Source organism: Epinephelus moara, chromosome 18, assembly GCF_006386435.1.
Source record: "Epinephelus moara isolate mb chromosome 18, YSFRI_EMoa_1.0, whole genome shotgun sequence".
Taxonomy (NCBI): domain Eukaryota; kingdom Metazoa; phylum Chordata; class Actinopteri; order Perciformes; family Serranidae; genus Epinephelus; species Epinephelus moara.
The window spans coordinates 24917251-24938142 of record NC_065523.1 but is presented as its reverse complement, the minus strand read 5'-3'; the positions used below and the strand labels follow the sequence as shown (position 1 = coordinate 24938142).

The 20892-nt window shown below is 41.3% G+C and overlaps 1 protein-coding gene across 1 annotated transcript in view; it reads left to right on the top strand.

The window, feature by feature from the left end:
- The window catches only part of sdr42e2 (short chain dehydrogenase/reductase family 42E, member 2), a 37712-nt gene extending 18127 nt beyond the window's left edge, over nt 1–19585 (top strand). Inside the window, exons 2-12 of the mRNA XM_050069177.1 lie at nt 3119–3563; nt 4620–4715; nt 6866–6923; nt 7016–7134; nt 10166–10241; nt 11837–11919; nt 13722–13859; nt 14148–14213; nt 16164–16227; nt 16329–16402; nt 18939–19585. Coding sequence (XP_049925134.1) covers nt 3126–3563; nt 4620–4715; nt 6866–6923; nt 7016–7134; nt 10166–10241; nt 11837–11919; nt 13722–13859; nt 14148–14213; nt 16164–16227; nt 16329–16402; nt 18939–19184 — 1458 coding nt within the window. The 5' untranslated portion in view covers nt 3119–3125 and the 3' untranslated portion in view covers nt 19185–19585. The remainder of the gene's footprint in view (nt 1–3118; nt 3564–4619; nt 4716–6865; nt 6924–7015; nt 7135–10165; nt 10242–11836; nt 11920–13721; nt 13860–14147; nt 14214–16163; nt 16228–16328; nt 16403–18938) is intronic.
- Nucleotides 19586–20892: the final 1307 nt, after the last annotated feature.

The following is a 20892-nucleotide window of genomic DNA, read 5'->3' as shown; positions in this document are numbered from 1 at the left end:
TAAGTGCTGAGTGAGTGTATGTGTGTCATAAGAATACATGAAATAATAACCCAGTGTGTGATTTGTCAGTTAAACAGAGTACATTGCTTCAACACGTATCTTTTTAAAAGTCAACTTAAAGGTACAGTATATGTCTTCAATAAATCAGTACATTACACTACAAGGCCTTCGATAAGAAACCTTTAATCTGAATGCCCAACTCGTTGGGTAGTTTTCTTACCTGAGATAGAGCTTGTGTACAGGTTACTGATTAGGCTAACTGACCCCGAAGAAATAATGCCCATCCTTTGTAAAGGAATGATGTGTTCAGAACAAGAACTAGTAGTTCCCTCAAGTTATTCAACTCCTGCTGTTTGCATACCTTTAGTTGTCATTAGTAATATTGCCACCTTAAGCATCAATGGCAGCTTGCAGTCTTTTGGAATAGTTGTGGATAAGGCCCTTTATTATCCCAAGTTGTAAAGCTGCCTATTCACCTTGGCAAAAAGTTCCTAGGTCCCATAAATTCTTGGCCATTCTTGCATGATGTGCATGTTTGAGATCTCCCTGAAGTGTCTCAATGGTAGTGAGGTCAGTAGACTGTGATGGCCACTCAGGAACCTTCCCTTTTTGCTGCTGTAGCTACTGAAGGCTCGACTTGGCCTTGTGTTTTGGATCACTGTCAGGTGTGAAGGTCCAAGTGCGTCCCATGCGCAGCTTCCAGACTGATGGATGAAAATTGTCCTCTAGTATTTTCGGATAACAAGCTTCATTCATTCTGACGTCAATTTTGACTAAATTCCCTGTGCCTCTGTAGAGAGATCCACCTCTATGTGTCTCTATGATTATGACCAAGAAGGTCAATTTTTGACTTATAATTCCAAATAACGGTATTTATTTATTTATTAATATTTTTTTTAAAAAGTCAAGTTTTCACATATTCTGCCAGGGGGGAGGAAAGCTAAGAGCACAACTGTATGTTAAACTGCACAGCTTAAAGTTAAACCCCCTGCCGCACAGGACAAAGGAACAGGAAGAACTGGTCGAAGAGGCATAGGGGCTGTGCGTAGAGCCCAGCTTTCACAATGTAATCTGTATGATTCAGGCTCCATCTAACCATAGAATCTGCTGTAGGTTTTAAAGCTAGGAAGACTGCTTTGAGGGCGTCGTAACCTTCAGATCCAAAACATGATTATCTCAGGCTCACACTGAAAGCGTCGGAGATGAAAACGCTTCTCATGTTCTGATTCTGACAGAGTCTTCTCCTGATAGTCATGATCACGTAGTGCCTCCAAAACCTGCTTAGAACTGCCTGTAAAATAAAAACACACACAGCAAAGTTATTGTAAAAGTGATGTATTTCAAAAACAATACATACATGAAAATTACGCAGAACTTAACAACACAGAAATTATATAGTAAGACTCCTCCTTGAAGCTACAAATATTTTTCCTTCCTGAGTAACTGGGGAGAATGCATGACCCTCCCTCTGCCCTAAATAACAATGGCTTTTTTAAAATACGGACACCAATGTAGGTATTGGAGCCAGTGCAATGAGCTAACAGCACGGCGGCGAGAGTTATCACCAAAACAAACAGCTGATTTCCTAAGCAAAATGTAAACCTTCCCTACAAATCATCATCACACAGGCTGTCTGTGCACATCAACAGAATATGGGTGCATGACAGCCGCCCATCTTCAGTCCTACCACACAAAACCAACAAAATTTATAAGCCTACACATCAGTCGCATGCACGCACGCACACAGGCACACACATAACAGTGCGTACAAAGCTGGCATTAGCAACATGTGTATATAATGACTGCTTTCCCAAATAAACTGTACACAACACAGGTAATATCAGTAACTTGGCATGGTGGACGTAGTCAGATTTTAAAAACGTACCCTTTGATGTTTAAGAGTCAAAAGTTAAAAGGTGAAAACAAAATCCTGAGGTTGAAGTTTTTCACTGCTGATGCACCGAATTTAACGTTTTTACAGGATCTGGTTAGTGCAAATATTTTATTTTTGGTGTGATTTTGATGATGGAAGCCTTTATTGCACATGTGTTCAAGGACCATTTATTTTAACGTTAAAAATCCAACAATAATTTCTGTTTTTACAGTTTCTGGAAATAAGAAATGGGGTAATTTTGGTGAGACTCATTTCCAAGTTTTAGGACTTATTCCTGGGGCACTCTATTGTCTTCCTGTAAAACTTCAATTAATTGTCTGGGCTATTATTTACTTCAATCACTGAAATCAAAAGGCCTATATCTGGGAAAAGCTTCTATATAGACAGGCCTTTAATTGCTTTCATGCAAAACTGTTAATCAGCAAAGAGCAGGAAGTACAATTGAATTGTTTATTTAAACCAGTATGAATATTACTTCAGATAATATATCAATTATGAATCATTCATTTGATCTATAGCTCTGACAGAGAGAAAGTGAGTTATGGTACTCGAGGATAACGGCATCTGACATACCGACACAACACCACTTTATCTTGTTAAAACAATACTCACAACTTGGATTAACTTATGGGCCAAAGGAATATGAATAATTTACAGAGTCATGGAGGAATGGAAACATAATTTGGGGTAGCCAACAACCCGGTTTTATACATTTGAAGAACTTTTATTGAACTTCCATACATATTTCCATAGAAATAAACTGCTTAGCAACCGGATCAGGCGTCTAATTGAGACAGGCCTTTATTTGTCAAAATGTGTAGCCACACCAGGTTAGTAAAAGGGACTAGGTGTTTTATTGGGATTAGGCTTTTAATTTAAGTCTTACTGTAATTTAACAACATCATTACAGGATTGTGTTAAACAGCCAAACAAATCCACAGAACTTTATTTTGAACTCTAGTGGAGACCCCAAAGTTTATATCAAATAAGTAAGGCGGAACTTTGGAGAAATATGTGAACAGTGCAAAAGACTTGTGATGGAGTGGCACAGCCGTCAGTGTGAACACATTACACTGTATCTTTAGTAAAGAGCTGGAACAAGCTTTTACAGAATATACCGTTTGGTTCTGTCAGACAGTGTGAGGTTGTTCTTTCTTCACAGGTCAAACTTTAATGACACTAAAATGATCAATAATCAATATTTCCCCTCCTTCAACCTATCAGGACATCTATGGAGCTGTGCAGTCCCAACATGAGTGAGAGTGGAGGCTCTCTCTGCCAAGTGAAGCAGCTTCCCTGCCACAGTGTCCCCCTTTGTCGCCTGCAGGCCAGTGGACACTATATGCGCAACCTCCCCCACTTTACCCACCAGCCGTGGGTCAACCACCCAGCCCCAGCGGTCGCCTCCGGCCCAGCCGTGGCCGTTCGCCACAGGGTAAATGGAGCCATGGCGGCCAGCTGCAGCAACCCGGAGTGTGCAGCCTCAAAACTGGGAGAGGAAGCAGCGCTGGCCCAAGGCGTCTCCACTGGGAAGGTGGTGGTGACAGGAGGAGGGGGATACTTTGGGTTCAGGCTAGGGAGAGAGCTGGCCAGTCAGGGGATGTCGGTGATCCTTCTGGACATGAACAAGCCTCCCTGTGAAATCCCTGATGGAGCGGTCTACTATCAGGTACGGGACAGTGGAGAAGGAGCTGTGAAGCCGATACATGTTTGAAATCCTGACTTTTACTCCAAACAATATTTCCCTGCACGTTACCCAGTAACTTTGCCCTGGATGTGACAGTTTAATTCTATCCAGTACTCTGACATTGTATCTGTACACACTGACACTCATTTAGCACCATTAGTCGACTAGTCGCCCACATGTTTATAATATTAATTGAATTATTAAACAATATATTTTGGGCGGGGCAACACAATCAGTAACATTGTTAACACTGTGCTACATTACAGAGAAATACAAAACTGTACTAATGAACCTTCATTAATATAGGCCTAGATTTTATCTACAAGTGCACGTCACACACTGAAAAAAAAACCTGAACTGACTGGTTAGGGTTAGGAAAACATCATGTTTAGTTGCTACAAGCACGGCTGGACATGTCCCGAAGACATCCGCTTTTGTTGGTCTCAAACACTGGTCTGCTACTGTTTGCTGTCATGCCTCCACCATCCCCTCCCCCTCTTGATTAGAAACATTATACATGCAATCTGAACTTCATAATATGTATGAAACAGTATGTTTTAAATGTAACATATCCATGGTTTGCAGAAACGTACAATGCCAACATTTATTCCGGCGCCTGGGCTGCTTTTTCTTTTAATTTACGCTGCTCCGCACAGACACAAATCAACTCTAGTATTCCCCTGCTTCAGCCATCGTCAGTGTGTCTGTGTCTGTGTCTGCGTGCTGGCTGGAAACAGACACAGGTGAGTGATCCACCTCTGAGCGCCAGCTGCTGACTGGGGCAGAGAGGGTGGAGACATGATTCAGGTTTCAGCCTCAGGCCTCATGGCACACTTACCTTAATTACAACTGTCCTTTCATGGGACAGATATTGACTCACACATACTATGTCACTGAAAACCTGCAGGGCTCCCGAACAGTTGAGAATATATGCACTGGTGATGATAAGAGTGAGGGCTGAGAAGCAATAAACTAATCAGTCTCATCAGGGATGGCATTAATTAAGTGAGGGTCATTTTTCTTCCTTCTGTCTTACAGAGTGATATACGGGATTATTCTTCCCTCTATAAGGTGTGTGAAGGGGTCGACTGTGTATTTCACACAGCGTCTTACGGCATGTCTGGACCGGAACAGGTGACTTGTCTTCATGCCTTCTTTTGCATCTTTTCATCATTCAAACAAAAGTCAGAAGACTCTGTAGAAACTGTGTTTTTGTTCTTCTTGGGGGCAAAATAAATAATTCAGATTCATATTTCATTTATTCAACCTTTAGTTTCACTCGTGGAGGAACAACAGCCCTGCTTTACAACTGCCTCATTGAATGCTTCCTTCCTATTAATAATATACTTAGAGTCCATATGTTCACTGAACCTCAGAGTCATAAGACTCAAGACTGAAGTCAATCTGCAGATCAAGTTTGATATGTACGATTATGACTACAATGTGTTATAGTAATTTGCTAAACATGCATTTACAGTGCTTGTACACTTAACTATTTATGTTACACATTTATGCTCACAATTATTATTTACATATTTATGTGTTAAAATATTTGCAGCAGCATTGTTAAAAACAGTTAAATAATTTGCTGGATCTGCCTCAGTTATTCTCACGCACATTTACCGAAGTCTAAGTCCTTCTAACTCCTCATTGGTTAGTTAAGAGACATGTGACCCATAACAAGGAAGTGCAACCCGGAAGTGTGGTTGTGAAGCTGAAGTGTAGAGAATAGTAAAGTGCTGCTTAAGAGAATATCCGTCTCCATTCTGCTGTGTACTCCCAACAAGAGTGATCCAGCCACCACACATCGAACCCTCATGCTACACTACATTTACCCACAATGCAACCCGACTGCAGGCAGTTAGGTAAGAGATTCAGGTGTGTAGCGGCTGATGTAGCCACGAGACTCTAACCTTAAGCAGAAAAGAGGAGCGGGCTGCAGAGGTCTGGTAAACTCACTTCTTTCTAACTCCACACCCACATTTAAGTTCGTAGTCTTCATCCCCAACTGAGGCTGACTCCTGTGACATCACTTGAGGCAGTATATCATGTTACACACAGCTTCCTCTCACCGGGACTGATGTGTAAAATAGAACTTCCTTTTCAAAGGCACAGTTCACCTCCAAATCAAAAACACATATTTTTTCCCTCACCTTTAGTGCTATGAATCAATCTAGACTGTTTCAGAGTTGACGACGGTTGGAGATATCAGCCGTAGAGATGTCTGCCTTCTCTCGAACATCATAGAACTAGATGGCACTCAGCTTGTGGTGCTCAAAACGCCACAAAAAATGCATTTAAAAAACTCAACATCAATGTCTCTCTCCAGAAATCATGACCCAGTTACTCAAGATAATCCACGGACCTTGTTGTGAGCAGTTTCATGTAGGAACTATTTTCTTTCTACCGAACTACACTTGCCAACCGAATCATAGCACGGAGGAAAGCATACAGCTACTGCTAGCTCACCTAGCATCACTGAGCTTGCTAATGTTACAGCTCAGCCGACGAGGACGCCATTAATGTTTAGATCTCATCCATGAATAAATGCACTCTTCCTTCTGCACAGTGACACAGTTGGCGGGAGATAAAATAGTTCCCATATGAAACTGCTCTCAGCAAGGTCTGTGGATTATCTTGAGGAAGTGGGTCATGATTTCTGTAAAGAGACATTGCTGTTGAGTTTTTTTAATGTATTTTTTTGGCGCTTTGAGCACCACAAACCAAATGCCATGTAGTCCCATTATATTTGAGAGAAGGCAGACAGCTCTACGGCCGATATCTCCAACACTTGGCAAGTCACACCAAAACAATCGGTACTGATAAACAGCACTACAGGTAAAAGAAAAATATGTACTTGTGATCTTGGAGTAAACTGTCCCTTTAAGGACTTTGCCCGTGAATGTTTTGCTTTGTTCACAAACTAAAGAAATGCACTAATACACGGACAAACCTCTGTGCTAGAACCCCACTGAATGCACTTCACTACTGTCTCTGTTTGATTTCAACTTGTTTGTGTGTCAATGAGAGAGCAGCTAATCATAATGTAAGATGAAGTGTGTGCTGACAAAGAGCTTGTCTGGGGCTGTCATCCAGCATGATGACAAAACAATGCCGATTAGGATTTCATTTATAATTCAGTAGCCCAAACTGAGGGGTACATGAGCTGCGTACAGCGCAGATAATAAGGACAAAGCTGGTGAAAATAAGGGATGTATTATCTTTATTACTTTTATCTTTATTACTTTATTTTTTTTAATTACTTTATGCTGTCTGTCTGCCAGCTGAGGAAGGAGCAGGTGGAGTCAATCAATGTCGGAGGGACCAATAATGTCATAAACGGTGAGGATACACCCAACACCCCACACACAACCATAAAACACGCAGGTAGTCTTTGATGTAATGGTGTGTGTGTTTGATCCGCTGTCTTTCAGTGTGTAAGGAGAGGAGCATCCCCAGGCTGGTGTACACCAGTACCATCAATGTTGTGTTTGCTGGGAAACCAATTGAGGAGGGTGATGAGGTGTCAGTGCCGTATGTGCCCCCTGACGTGGTGGGTAATTTAAAAAAAGAATGAACTTATCAAACTGGCTATTGCAGTTATGTACATTTACTCAAGTATGGTACGTTAGTGCAATTGTGAGGTACTTGTACTTTATTTGAGTGTTTCCATTTGATGCTACTTGTGTAATTTCACATACTTAATACCAGTGGTTCCCAACTGGTGGGTTGTGGTCCAAAAGGTGGTCGCAGGTCCATTCTAAGGGGTCCACAAGTGACTCACAAACATGTCAAGTTTGTAAAAAACACACTTTATTTTTAAGCACAGTGACTTTCTGGCACAAAACTTTAATTTTGAAGTGTCGTCTCCTGCTTTGGAGTGTCTGACAAACAAATAGCTACTTGACAGAGACAGCAAACTAGCTCGAAGACATGGCCAAACACAAGTATGACGCCAATTGTATTTACCTGTGGGGACCTTGGACTAATGACCGATGAGAAATGTGGACCAGTTGGGAACCATTCCTTTATACTACTATGTTTAAATATTTTATACTTTACTTTTTTGTCTTTTATCGTACTTTTTACTCCATTATATTTATTTGATGACTTTAGTGACTTTGCAGATAAAGGAATGCTTCACCCACAAAATGACCATTTGTAAATCAGTTAGTCATGCCCTGTTACCTTGAATTTTTGAAGAAAGCTTTGTATTTCTTGCAGCCTCTTGCAGGCAAACATATTGATTTAGTGATTGATCGGGGACCATGTACAACTCGAGCAGTATAATCCAAGTCTCATTCATCTGGTCGTATGCTTAGTACTTAAAGGCTCTCTAAGTTTTCCCAAACTTGAAAAGTTTTTGTCACATACAGCAAACATGATCCGCTAGCTACATGTCCTCTGAATATGCTATGAAAAAGTCCGGTTTCTGTCGGCAGCCCAGGCTCCGCAAATAGCAACAAAAGCATTTTGGTCCAGGCTGCACCAACCAGCCAGCGCGAGACCAGCAACAGCAAGCACACACACATGAACGCGGTGCCCAGAGAGGCAGTTAGAGCTACAGGCTACAATGAGGCTAAAAGGCGAGCTAGCTCCATTGCGTTTGATAACATTGTTGAACGTAAACAGAAGTGAAGTGTTTTTGTTGTAAAATAAAATAAAGCTAGTCAGTGACAATTCATGTGTAGCTTCACAAATTGACTAAGCCAGACATGCAGGTTTAGCAGCCGTCCATGCATGGAAAAGCAGATTTCAAACCACTGTAAAAAATTCAGTTATCGAAACAAAAATCTGAAAATACACATATTGCATCTAGACAACATGGAAATGTTGGTTATTTGTTTGTAACAATGATTGATTTGCTCCATAAGTGAAAAACTGATGTTTAAAATTGCCATTTTTACATTGACTCCAATTGTTCACATTAGAGCAAAATTCAAAATGCTGTCAAAAATTCAGTTTTTGAGATAAAATTCTGAAATTTGCCACACATCATCTACCATGACTCTAGAATTTTGTCATTTTTTTCATGAACATTGAAGATTTATTTAGCAAGAATTTGCATGTATATGTTTACAGTACCGTTTACAGTCAAACATTTTGATGCACTGTAGGCTCAATTTTTGATAAATCACAAATCTGAGAAACGTAGTTTTTGTAGGGCAGTCTGAAGATGCTCTGTAGCAAGTTTGGTGTCAATTGAGCAAAAACTGTGGGAGGAGATAGGTTTAAGAAGTTTTACAGTTTTTGAAAAACAAAAGAGTGATGAACTTCATAATTATTAATAGGTTTAAATGTACAAAAGTTTCTTCAGTATTGGGGCTACAGTTTGATGAAAGTTGTGAAGTTGTAGCACGTATGGTTGATTTGTTATGAATTTTCAAAGTTTTGAACTTTAGACGCTTGCTGTAGCGCCACCATCAGACCTATTGGCTTGAGTTTACAGCTGAGGATATCTGGCATGAGACTGGACCTTTGTGCAAAGTTTGGTGAGTTTTCACCCATGGGAAGTATGATTTCCTCGGAAGAAGAAGAAGAAGAAGAAGAAGAAGAAGAATATCTAGGATTCCAATAGTGTCCTGGCAGCTTAGCCGCCTGGACCCTAATTACAAAATGACAAGATGTGCAAGGATAAATTTATGATGATTTAAAATGATTTAAAATTGAGTTTGATAACAAGGTTGCAGTTATTGCATGGTGGAGTATGCAGTGTAAAAAAGGAGTTGGGACTTGTCCAACATCATCTGGGAGGTTATTCCAGGTTTGTGCTGCATGATAACAAAACGCTGCTTCACCATGTTTTGTTTTAACTCTTGGGACAGTCCTTAGGCCAGATCCTGATGTCCTCAGGGTCCTAGAAGGTTCATGTGTCACAAGCATGTCAGAGATATATTTGGGTGCTGATCACTTGAAGTCAGCCTCATCTTTACCAACGGCAGTATTGTGGGGATACAGTACAGTCACTGCAAACAATGTCGCCAGCAAAGTGATTCACTCTTGTGTTAGAACAAGCCTTGTCCACTCGGCGTTTCACCACAATATATTTGCGTTTTTTCTGTTATGTCCCCAAATTTTGTAGCTTCCTTTTGTATGTGTGCTGCTTATAGACTGGCAGCTGGACACGTTTATTTTAACATCCTGCCTTCACCTGCGCGTTGAGCCCAGGAACGTCTTGAATACAGCAAAATAAGAGGAGAATACGAATGCAACACACTTCTAATAGGTCATGAGTAAAGCTAGAGAGGGATTACTTTTGTGTCTTTAATGTGATGAACACAATACATTAGTGTGTTACTATGTATAATCCAATAATATAATGTACATTATTCTGAAAACTACGCTTCTTATTTTTAGTACTTTAAGGACATTTTCATGCTCACACTTTTACTTAAGTAACATTTTGAACGCAGGACTTTTACTTGTAACTGAGTAGCTTTACATTATGGCATTGCTACCTTTACTTCTTCCATATCAACTGAAATGTTTTCCAAATATTCTTACAAATGTCTCAAGAACAATGTCCCATACATTTTCCAACAATAATAATACATTCTTATACATTCTCTTGCTCTCTGCTGCAGCACATCGACCACTACTCCAGAACTAAAGTGATTGCAGAGCAGATGGTCCTCTCTGCCAACGGATGCTCCCTGAAAGGTGCGACACGATCAGTGTGTGTGCAGTGACAGCTTAATCGCAGAGTTAGGTGGAAAGGGTGCAATCAGAGGAGGCTGCAACCCTACAGCTTTTGGTTTCTGTGTACAAATGTTTATGTGGAAGAGAAACACTGAAGCACTGAGGGGTTGCCATGGAAACTAGGGGGTGCAATCCAATACAGAACCAGTGACACTAGTTTTAATTTAGAGCTGGACAGGACAGTGCCAGTGTGTAGTGCAGCAGTCATGTGACTCATTTACAGTTTTCTAATACACTATAATGGGTTTCGAGTTCCTCTTTACATTAACAGGTGGCAGGCCTCCATCTTCCCCCTTCAGTGTAACCCGATACCCCATCAGTGACCACCAACTTATATATTCAATTAAGCGAAGAGCTAATGGGCAGTCTCATAATATATTGCAGGTTAAAGTTCATGTACAGCATCTGATACAGGAGGATGTCGTCTAAGTTTTTTTCCACTGGAGGAAAGTAAGAAAACACATTTACTGAAGTGCATTTCAATACAAGGCCCAAAGAACCACAATTAGCCAATGTTTCAAAAAAAGAAACAATTAGAAATGGATTTTAAAAAATACAAATTTGTGTAGCAGAACTTTTCCATCTCATTTTCCTGTGGAACGAGAGCTTTTCCTTTTGATACTTTAACTATATTAAGCTGGTAGGGGTTTGAACGCAGGACTTTTACTGGTCAGTGTGCATGTCTTCATTATAGTATTGGCACGTTTACCTAAATTAAACCTCAATGTTAAATTATCAGTGTACGCACCCATATGCCGAGGGAGGCTCAGGTGAAGGTTTAGAGTCCTCACATCACTTACAGAGATCCCAGGGGAGAAGGGCTAGCAACACAACTCCACCTAATGGAGGCTTACGGTGCCCCAGATTAAAACGTCCAAGAACACATAATTGAAACCACAAAATATCTCCATACTGCTCGTCCGTAGTGATCCAAGTGTCCTGAAGCCCCGACATAAAAAGTTGTTTGGAAAAACGTCATTTGAACTCTCAGGGATGTGAGGACCCTAAAACTTCACCTGAGCCTCCTTCGGCATATGGGTGAGTAGATAATGGCTGAATTTTCATTTTTGGGTGCACTGTCCCTTTAAGAGCACCTTGAGGGTGTTACAATTGGCACAAACGTCCACTCTGTTTTCGGCCATAACTCAAGAATTCATACGCTAATTATGACAAAATTTCACACAATTGTCTAATAGGATAAAATGATGAAGGGATGACATTATATATCCAAAAGGTCAAAGGTCAACTTCACTTTGACAACATAATGTTCTGCAAAAACACTTTTTTATTCAGCATCATGTCTCAGGAACAACAGGGAAGACATCTGGTCAGATACTGAATTGTTGACACTAATCTTGGGTGTTCATCTTGAAGCTGTGCTGATTGTATTGTGTTGTGTGCTGCTAGCGGAAAGGTGTGTGAGGCATCCATGTTTTCACACAAATGGATGTGAACTGTAAGTGCAACTTGCGGAGGTACACAATGGCGAGTTTGCTCCCTTATATTTTCAGAAAACACACACATATTCAGTAATGTTTAAATGGTCTCTTGTGAAGGTGGAGATGTGCTTCGGACCTGCGTCCTGCGGCCCTGTGGCATCTATGGACCAGAGGAGAGGAGACACCTCCACAGAGTCATGGTGAGAGATACAAACAGAATATATATATATACACACTTTGCCTTTTCATATATATGAAAAGACTAATTCCTTTCGTGTTGGCAGTGGGAGAAATATACATCTTGCAGTGTCTGAAGCCTCCCTGGCAGAATATGTTCTTGCCTGAAGAGTGTACATTATTGATAGAGCTCTCCGGGCGTCTAGTTACAGCTGCCTTTTCTTCCAGTCTGTCCTCTACGAGGCAGCAGCACAGTCTGCTGAAGGGCTCCATGTAGTTAGTTATGGTCTGGATTTACTGTCAAGGCAGCTGACTTTTTATGCACCATATATTGTAGGTTTACTTCAACCTTATCCACTAGTCTGGAGTTAAATTGTGCCAAAAATGCATAGAAATGCTCTGTTTCCAAAATTACAAATTGTGCATAATTTTGATTCCAAATCATGAGCATACAATAATTTATGTTATCTACGAGGGTATTAGTTTCAGTTTGTTACACTACAATATTAAAACAATTAAAATCCCCTGGAGCTCGGTTGATTTTGGTTCATTTTTGCAAACTTTTTGTCTTTGTTTAGGATCTTTTTAACGGTCCTTTCCCCTCGTGCATGGCATCCTTTGTTTCAGGACAAACTCAGCTACAAGTCTCACTTTTCATTTTGTCAATTAAACAAAGTATGAAGCTGTCAAGAGCACAAAATCCTTGGAAAAAGGACGCAAGTGCTTAAAAAATAGGTCAAATGTTTAACAGGTCGAGGTTGTAAATTTTTTCATTATTTATACACGCAAATGCGGCAGAAAATGTAAGAAATTAAACTTTAATACAGTCTATGTATGCCTGTAAATCACTGAATCACTGCTTTCTACTGGTTTTCACAACTTATGTATACTGGTAAAGTTACTCTAAATAAAACATGTTCAAGGTATTCATAGATGAATAAACAGACTTTAGAAGGTTAAAGGGATAGTGCACCCAAATATGAAAATTCAGCCATTATCTACTCACCCATATGCCGAGGAAGGCTCAGGTGAAGTTTTAAAGTCCTCACAACACTTGCGGAGATCCCAGGGGAGAGGTTGTAGCAACACAACTCCACCTAATGGAGGCTTACGGTGCCCCAGATTAAAACGTCCAAGAACACATAATTGAAACCACAAAATATCTCCATACTGCTCGTCCGTAGTGATTCAAGTGTCCTGAAGCCCCGACATAAAAAGTTGGGGTCGGGGCTTCAGGACACAGCCTGCATTAGGTGGAGTTGTGCTGCTACCCACTCTCCCCTGGGATGTGAGGACTCTAAAACTTCACCTGAGCCTCCCTCGACATATGGGTGAGTAGATAATGGCTGAATTTTCATTTTTGGGTGCACTATCCCTTTAAGACAGATCACACTTTTATTCTTAGCTACCTGTTTTTGCTTAGTCATGTGATGCTTGCAAAGACGTTCTCAATGTACTGTTTGGAGCCAGTACCCAATGCCTACCTCTGTTTACACATTTCCCGCAGTTTCCTGTTTTCTATTCATTACCTCCTCCTGTCATATCAGGTACCTGCTATTCCCCACCTGTCATGTAGTTTTCCTCAGCCAGCATTCCCATTCCCTCATTAGCTCCCCTGCATCTTTTCCCCGTCTCTTGCCAGCATGTTTCGCCTGCTTGCCTCTTGCCTGTTGCCAAACTCTGCTGTGAACTTACCAAGTAAAGCAACGAAGGCTTTCACCCGCCACAGTCTTGCACGCCAGAGGTTTTCAAGCCACTCTTTCGAGAAGTAAATCAAACCGTTCACTCATTGTCCCTCATCTCTCTCTGTCTCTTTCTCACTCAGATGAACGTGGAGCGTAGGTTGTTCAGTTTCAGGTTTGGTGACCCGGAGGCCAGGATGAACTGGGTGCATGTAGACAACCTGGTACTGGCCCACACGCTGGCAGCCGAGGCGCTGACACCGCAGAGGAACTGTGTCTCTGTGAGTGTGATCAAACTAATCCAAGCAGGATAAGAAAATCAGACTTGGAGATTATTTTTAAACTTTATGTCTTTAGTATCAGTAACTTATTCATGACTTGCATATTGGAGACGATTAGTCCGTCTTGTCCTGCTATAGTCAGTCTTTCTGTTCTGCACATCACAAACTAAGATCAGAAGTAGGCAACATTTGTTTACGTGTGTGTTAACGATAACCACTGGCTGCTGTTATCTATATATTTGAGAAAGACGATGTTCAGTGTCCCCATTGTTTCCTTCTCTTTTGCAGAGTGGACAGGCCTATTTCATTAACGACGGAGTTTCAGTCAATCTGTTTGAGTGGTTGACACCACTGGTGAGTGAAATGATAACACTGGTGACATTCAAAAACTTTCTTATTGTCAGTAAATCTCATGAAAACCAACATCAATCGATCCTAAGTATTGACTGTGAAGCCAAAGCTTGACATGTCTCATTGTTGGGGTAAATTTCTGATCGTCCAAAAATGATTAATATCATATAAATCAGCCGCACTGTTGTACTGGGTGACAAATTCCTTCACAATAATGCATGTAGGTACTGTAGTTGTAGTTTTGAATCCCACAAACTGCTGCTGTAAAAACTCAAAATGTGTGTTAATCCGCAGCTGAAAATAGTCCCCAACAAATGCGCAATTTACTCCTGTTTTAGTAACTCATACTAAAGCTACAGTGCCCAGCTGTTTTAGACATTTACTTTGTAAAAAATGAAACTGTATATATCTGTGACCTGTTTTTAAAAATGTACATCTTCAGGATGAATGGGCTTGAGGCCGAGTGCCACCACCAGAGTAGGAACATTAGAAAATTGTTTGGCATTTTAATGGGATTTGTTGACAATAACAGATATCTAGAATAACTCCTGTCTTACCCTTTAAACTTTCAAGGATGTTTACAGTTTAATTGAAAAGCATTTTGTCAAAATTTAAAGGGATAGTTTGGATCTTTACCATTAAGCAATGTACTACTGCAGATGGGGTCAGCAACAAAATGTATTATAGCCACCTAATAGCAGTTTAATCAGTGTATCAGTGTACGCTATATTCACCGCAGCTCTTTTCAACAGGGAAGCCGTTAACGACTTCAGTTACCAATCTATGCGCATCAAAGCCACCAGACTCCATTAACAAAAACAGTAATTTTAGCTCGCTGAACATGGGAGTTGCTGGTGTACTGCTGCCCCGCTCAATTAGGGTGCTGTCACACCTGCCCTGTTTGGTTCAGTTCAGTCAAACTCATTTGTTTGCCCCCTAAGTGCAGCTTGTTTGGGCAGGTGTGAACACAGCAATCACACCAAAACAACTGGACAGAGACCTTCTTGAAGAGGTGGTCTCGGTCCAGTTACAAACGAACTCTGGTGCAGCTCAATCTGAACCAACTGCAGTCACATGACACATTGTTTGGGTTAAACATGAGCACGTTACAGTCCTGGAGGATTATTAATGTGCACCTCCTCCTGTACTGCCTTAATATGCACATTCAGCACATCCAATGCATCAAAACATTGTTTTCTAGTTGGAGCCGCGCCTCGTTTTCAAACTGTATGGTTTGACTAAAATGAACAATGACAGCAATATAGTCCACGATGAGCTGCGCTAAAATCAACCTGCGTAGTTGTCCCTCCATTGTGACATTAGAAAGTGTCACATTTATCTTGCAAGTGAACTCTTCTTCAACGTTTTGTTTACTTCCTGGATTTTTCCCACATGGAAATTCTGACCAATCAAGAGCAGCTTTCTCGCACAAGGCAATTATGCAACTTTGTAACAAAATTAGTCCCTGATTCAGACCAAAACAAGCGAACTCCAGGTCTGAAAGCACCCTTAGTTAGTTTGTATTATTGTGTGACTTCGGTGAATCCAAACCAACCCCTTTAAATTCCATAGTCACACAGTAACAGAAACAAACTAACTGACTGAAACGGCAAAAGGCCAGCAGGTCCTGTGTTTAGTGATTTTAAATTATTGCTTTTTTCAATGGAGTCTGGCTTTGAAGAGGGCGATTTAACAGCTGTAGTCTCCCACAGTAATCGCTGTCTGACAGCAAGGTAAAGTGGAGAAAATATTCTAATCATAATATACACTTAAACTCATATTAATTTTTTCGGGTGGCTAAATACGTTTTGCTGCTGCCCCCAGTCCACAGCAGTACATTGCTTAGCTTCCATGCATCTGACATCTACTGTATGTAATGCACTGACTATGGATAAATACCATATAACACCCCACTTGAAAAGATTCACACTATCACTATCATTACCATTGCAGTTTGAAAAACTGGGCTACAGCAGGCCGCAGATAAACCTGCCGGTTTCCGTCGTCTATTCGGCAGGTAGCTCATCTCTCTTCCTCTTAAATTTGTACACCCATATGTTTAAACATTCTGCGAGTTGTCACTAACACTACCTCTCTGTATTTTTCTTCTATTTTCAGCCATCCTGGTGGAATATTTGCATGTAGTCCTGAAACCTGTGATAGAAGTGCCCCTCCTCTTTACCAGAAATGAGGTAACTGTCTTTCTGCCTTTTTTTGTTTCTCTTTTATTTCCTCCCAGACTTCAAGTTAATTCTGGAGAAACAGCCTTTTCTGCTCTTGAACATGTTTCTAATTACGTTTTTTAAATGTCATACAGCAGCTGAACTCTGTATTTGAAACTAAGAATAAAAACTGACTGATTTTACTGCTCAGTTTCCTCAAAAAGTTTCTTTAGGTGACCTGAATGAAGTCTGAGATGCATTTTGGGTAATGATGGCATGTCTATAGTGTTACAGTGCTGTACACATGCACGCAATGTACCTAATAGAAAGTATGTGTCTCGTGTGTGGGAGCTAGGTTACCTCTTCTCCCATGAGAAGATTCTTGTTTAAGTCTCTCCCATAACAGTGAAGACAGACTTCATTAGGGTTGGTATTTTCCTATCAGCCCCCCCCTGCTCTCCCCCTCCCTCGTCAGATGCTATCTCTTGTGCATAAATTATAGAAAACCAAAGTGAGCCTTGAATGAATTCCAAAATATTGGCAACTAACGAAATCCCAAAGTCACAGGAAACGTTTTAATATGATGTGCTGGTCTGTAGCACTTTAACACGGAAGAATTTTAATGTATCAGGAAGAGGGCAGTTAGGTGCTCCTGCCTGGGGAGACCTTTACGATGCATCTTAAGGAGCCTCCGTCACGGCCTGTAAGGTCCTCATGAATGTGTGATGAGGCAGAAACTGAAGCTGAGCCCGTGGGCCTGCACATGGAGCTCATTCTGTCAGACAGGTGCTGGCCCGGGGATCGATGATTGTCCTGTGAATAAAACATAAACTGCTGCGGGTCAGAACAGGAAGTTCGGGATGAAGTCTGCAGGAAGTGACCTCAGTACAGTGGCTGTTGCCATGGTGAGCGGAGTCGGGCAGCCTCGTGGCAAATGATCCTGCCAACTCTCAGGTTAAGCCGTCGCGTGACGTGTGGAGGAGTTTTTCCTCTCGTAGGTAAATTCCAGGTCTGCAGGGTGATGCAGCTTCAAATGTCAAATTACAATTCAGACACTGCGGACAGCTGCGTCTGGTGATATTTAATATTTTTCTGATCAACAAATCTTATTAGCGAGTATTGTCTGTGTAGTCAAAGCCTGGTGTGGCTACTCCTCTGTGCCATAGAGCTCCATCAATGTAGTTTATTTTGATTCGATCACACGTACATTGTCTTTCTGCTGGAAATAATCACCAGAGCTCCAAATGTGTATTAATCCGCAGCTGAAAATAGTCCCCAGCAAATGCACTTTTTACTCCTCTTTGAGTACCGTTTGCTAAAAACTACAGTGCCCAGATATTTCGGGAAATTATTTAGCTTATTTCACAAACTATGTGTAACCTGTTATTAAGGATTACTGTCTTCAGAAAGACGATAGGGCTCGAATATGAGAACAACAGACAGGTTATGTCGGTATGTACATACCTAGATACATACTTAAGCAACAGCTCAGGACAGGCGGCGGTATGTTGTGATTATATCACAGGTGAGGGGCGTTGTCCGGCACGTCCCGAAGAGCAGGAGACGCATTCCAGTATGTATCGTTTTTATTCATAAAGTGTTCTTACAAAGAAATATGCCCTCCTGGCTACCTGCACATGCAACGCACTAGCTTCTTGTATTTCACCATCTATTGTGCAACCGCTGAAAAACAGTCCAGCGTCTGCAGGATGACCTTGAAAACTGCTTGTAGGCTTGCACGTTTTGTTAGGTGGAGGTGTGTCGCTTGCTGTGGCGAGGCTGTTCTCCAAGCTCTGTTTGCCAGTGGCTCGTTTTCTTCCAGTTCCTCGAACTCATTTTTCACATATCTCTGCATACCATCTTTAGGTTCAGCAGATATCCCCCCTGAATTATGCACTGCTCAAGCCACTGCATCACTACAACGTCAGCAACATGATAAACCACATGCCATGTCCTGAGTTCAGTCAGCCTTCGGTAGTGAATTACTTTTTAATGCCGATGCGTCTCAAGTGAGGGAAAAGTGAGGACGGTAAAAAGGCGCAGCTACCAGAGGGTGATGAATTTAGTCAGGACGATCGTCAGGTTAGACAGGATGAGCAGGACTCAGCAGTTTGTGGTTGCGGCGTGTTCAACAATGATGATGTACAGGATGATTAATACACAACAATCTGGCGAAGTCATAGAGAGGAGCTGTTCTGTGACAGGCGTGTGCTGATTGACGCAGTTTGACGTCATGAGAGACGAACTGCTGACCTGTGGGAGGATGAAAAGATAGAAAAGAGCTTTTAGGAACTGTTCTTGTCTCACCGATGTCTGAACTCCTCTATCACTTCACAAGCAGACACCTTATCCCCCCGCAGTAAGAAGATGCAGTAACCGGAGGCATCCATCAGTCACAGGCTATCAGAATGTAAAACCAAGTTTGAGGAGAGGTTAACTGAACCATTAGCCTGACAGTACGACCTTTAACTAGGCCTGGACGTCTCTGCGGCAGCTTTAGGAGTTTCTATGATTTCTGTCTCGATGAAACATTTGCATATTTAACACAAATGTCTGTCCGCTGCAGGTGAGGAACATAGCTGTGAGCCACACCTTCAAGATCAACAAGGCCCGCCGAGAGCTTGGTTTCTGTCCGAAGCCCTACAGCCTGATGGACTCTGTGGACCAGTACCTGAAATCCAGACAGCCTCGCTCCAGCTCGTCTCTCCTCGGCCTCTCCTGGACCTCCCAGCTGCCTCAACACCTCCTCCTGCTGTTGCTACTGATTGGCTTCAGCCTGCTGCTAGTGATGCTATCCTCCATTCACAACTGAAAATTTGTATGGAAATCAAATATTTGATGCTGTATTCACACCACATGTGACACCAGATGCAATGAAATATACCTTGAAATAAATCGTCAGAACGTAAGATTATGCAATAATTTACTTCACCTTTTTTTGATGTTGGTATATGTGTGTCTGACTTTGAAATGATGAAACTACCAGGCTGCTGAAAAGTATTAAACCTGAGTGGTGTGAATGTTATCGGTTTCTCTGCAATTTGAAGCTTCTATGAGGAAAAAAAAAATATTTGTAATATTTTATTTGAAATGTTTAAATCTTGATTGAGTGTATTTAAAGCATGTTTCCAGGTTCTCTGATAAAGCCTTGATGTGATTTACACATCTGTGGAGTTTGATTAGTAATTTTATACACTTTTAGAAATAAAAGCATTAACAATCAAAGCCTACAATTAGTGTGTTGATTTAAAGACTCCTTCTTAGCATTCAGTGAACACACATTGGAACAGGCTAACGAGTGTCCCCAGGTGTGCGTCATTAACCTCAGCAGACTGAGGGTTTCAGGGTACTGTGATGATTCTGGCACTCTCTAATGTTGTTGTACAATTGTTGGACTCTTAGGGAGAAAATATCTCTGGATTATACTTCAAACAACAAACAGGTAGGCTGAATGAAACTTTTGTGGCACTTGGCGCTCTATCACTGCTGTAAATGTTTAATTTAAAGACTTGTTTTATCTGACTCATGGTATGTTAAAAATCTCATTATTTGGAGCTGGACACATTGGTTTCTGTCAGTATTTTTTATGCTTGTATGATAAAAATTCCTGGACATATTTATCTAAATCCTCCTGAGCTCCGCTGGCGCAGGCTGCATTGAAGAGGCCCCGCTTTCCCTTCCAGCAAATTGTGGGCAAAGGCTTGTGGGTACTTAATACCTGCTGAGGATACACACATGCATCTTTGAAATTTATCTGAATGAAGGACTCTATCTTTGGTAGAATTTGAAGGATCCTTGACATTGGAACAGTCCTTAGGTGGGATTTGATGATGTAGCATTCTTGAAATTCGGCCATTTAGGGATCCTTCCTTGACTTTGAGAACCCCCCTTCAGCCCTTCCTGGGCATCACTGGAGCATGTAAAAGGAAAACCATCAGCAGAGCCTCAGAAGCTGCAGAGAAGGTCTCGAGGTGGCTGTAGATTGTTACGGACAAACAGTGGACTAATGCTTCTTGGACACAGGCTGGGAATTGATCACTCCTGGTTGGGTTGCCTGGGTGATGGGGTCAGAAGTTGAAAGACCTGAAACCCTCTATGACCCCAGGTACTTGGGTCATAGTGCATCAAGAGATGTATCAACCTGAATAGTGTGTGCTTACAGAATCACTGTGAGTGAGTGAAGTGTGTTGTTGTTGTTGTTGTTGGTTTTTTATTTTCATTTTGCCCTGACACGTACCAATTACAAGCTACTCGACACTACTTAAAATGATTGATTTAATGAGAGGTCATTCCATATTCATACAATGAAATAGTATGGGTATAATATGCATTTCCTGAATCCTTAGAGTCCTGTGAGTATTCCAGTTTCTGAGTTTTGTGTCCCTGATGTGTCTAGATGCCACAGGGCCAAAAGACAAAAATATATTTTAGGCGAAAATTGTGAAAAAATGTGTGTCATTGACTGTTTAAAGGGCCACAGTCACCTCAGTATTTGTCAGAAAGATTCACAATTGGGCTTG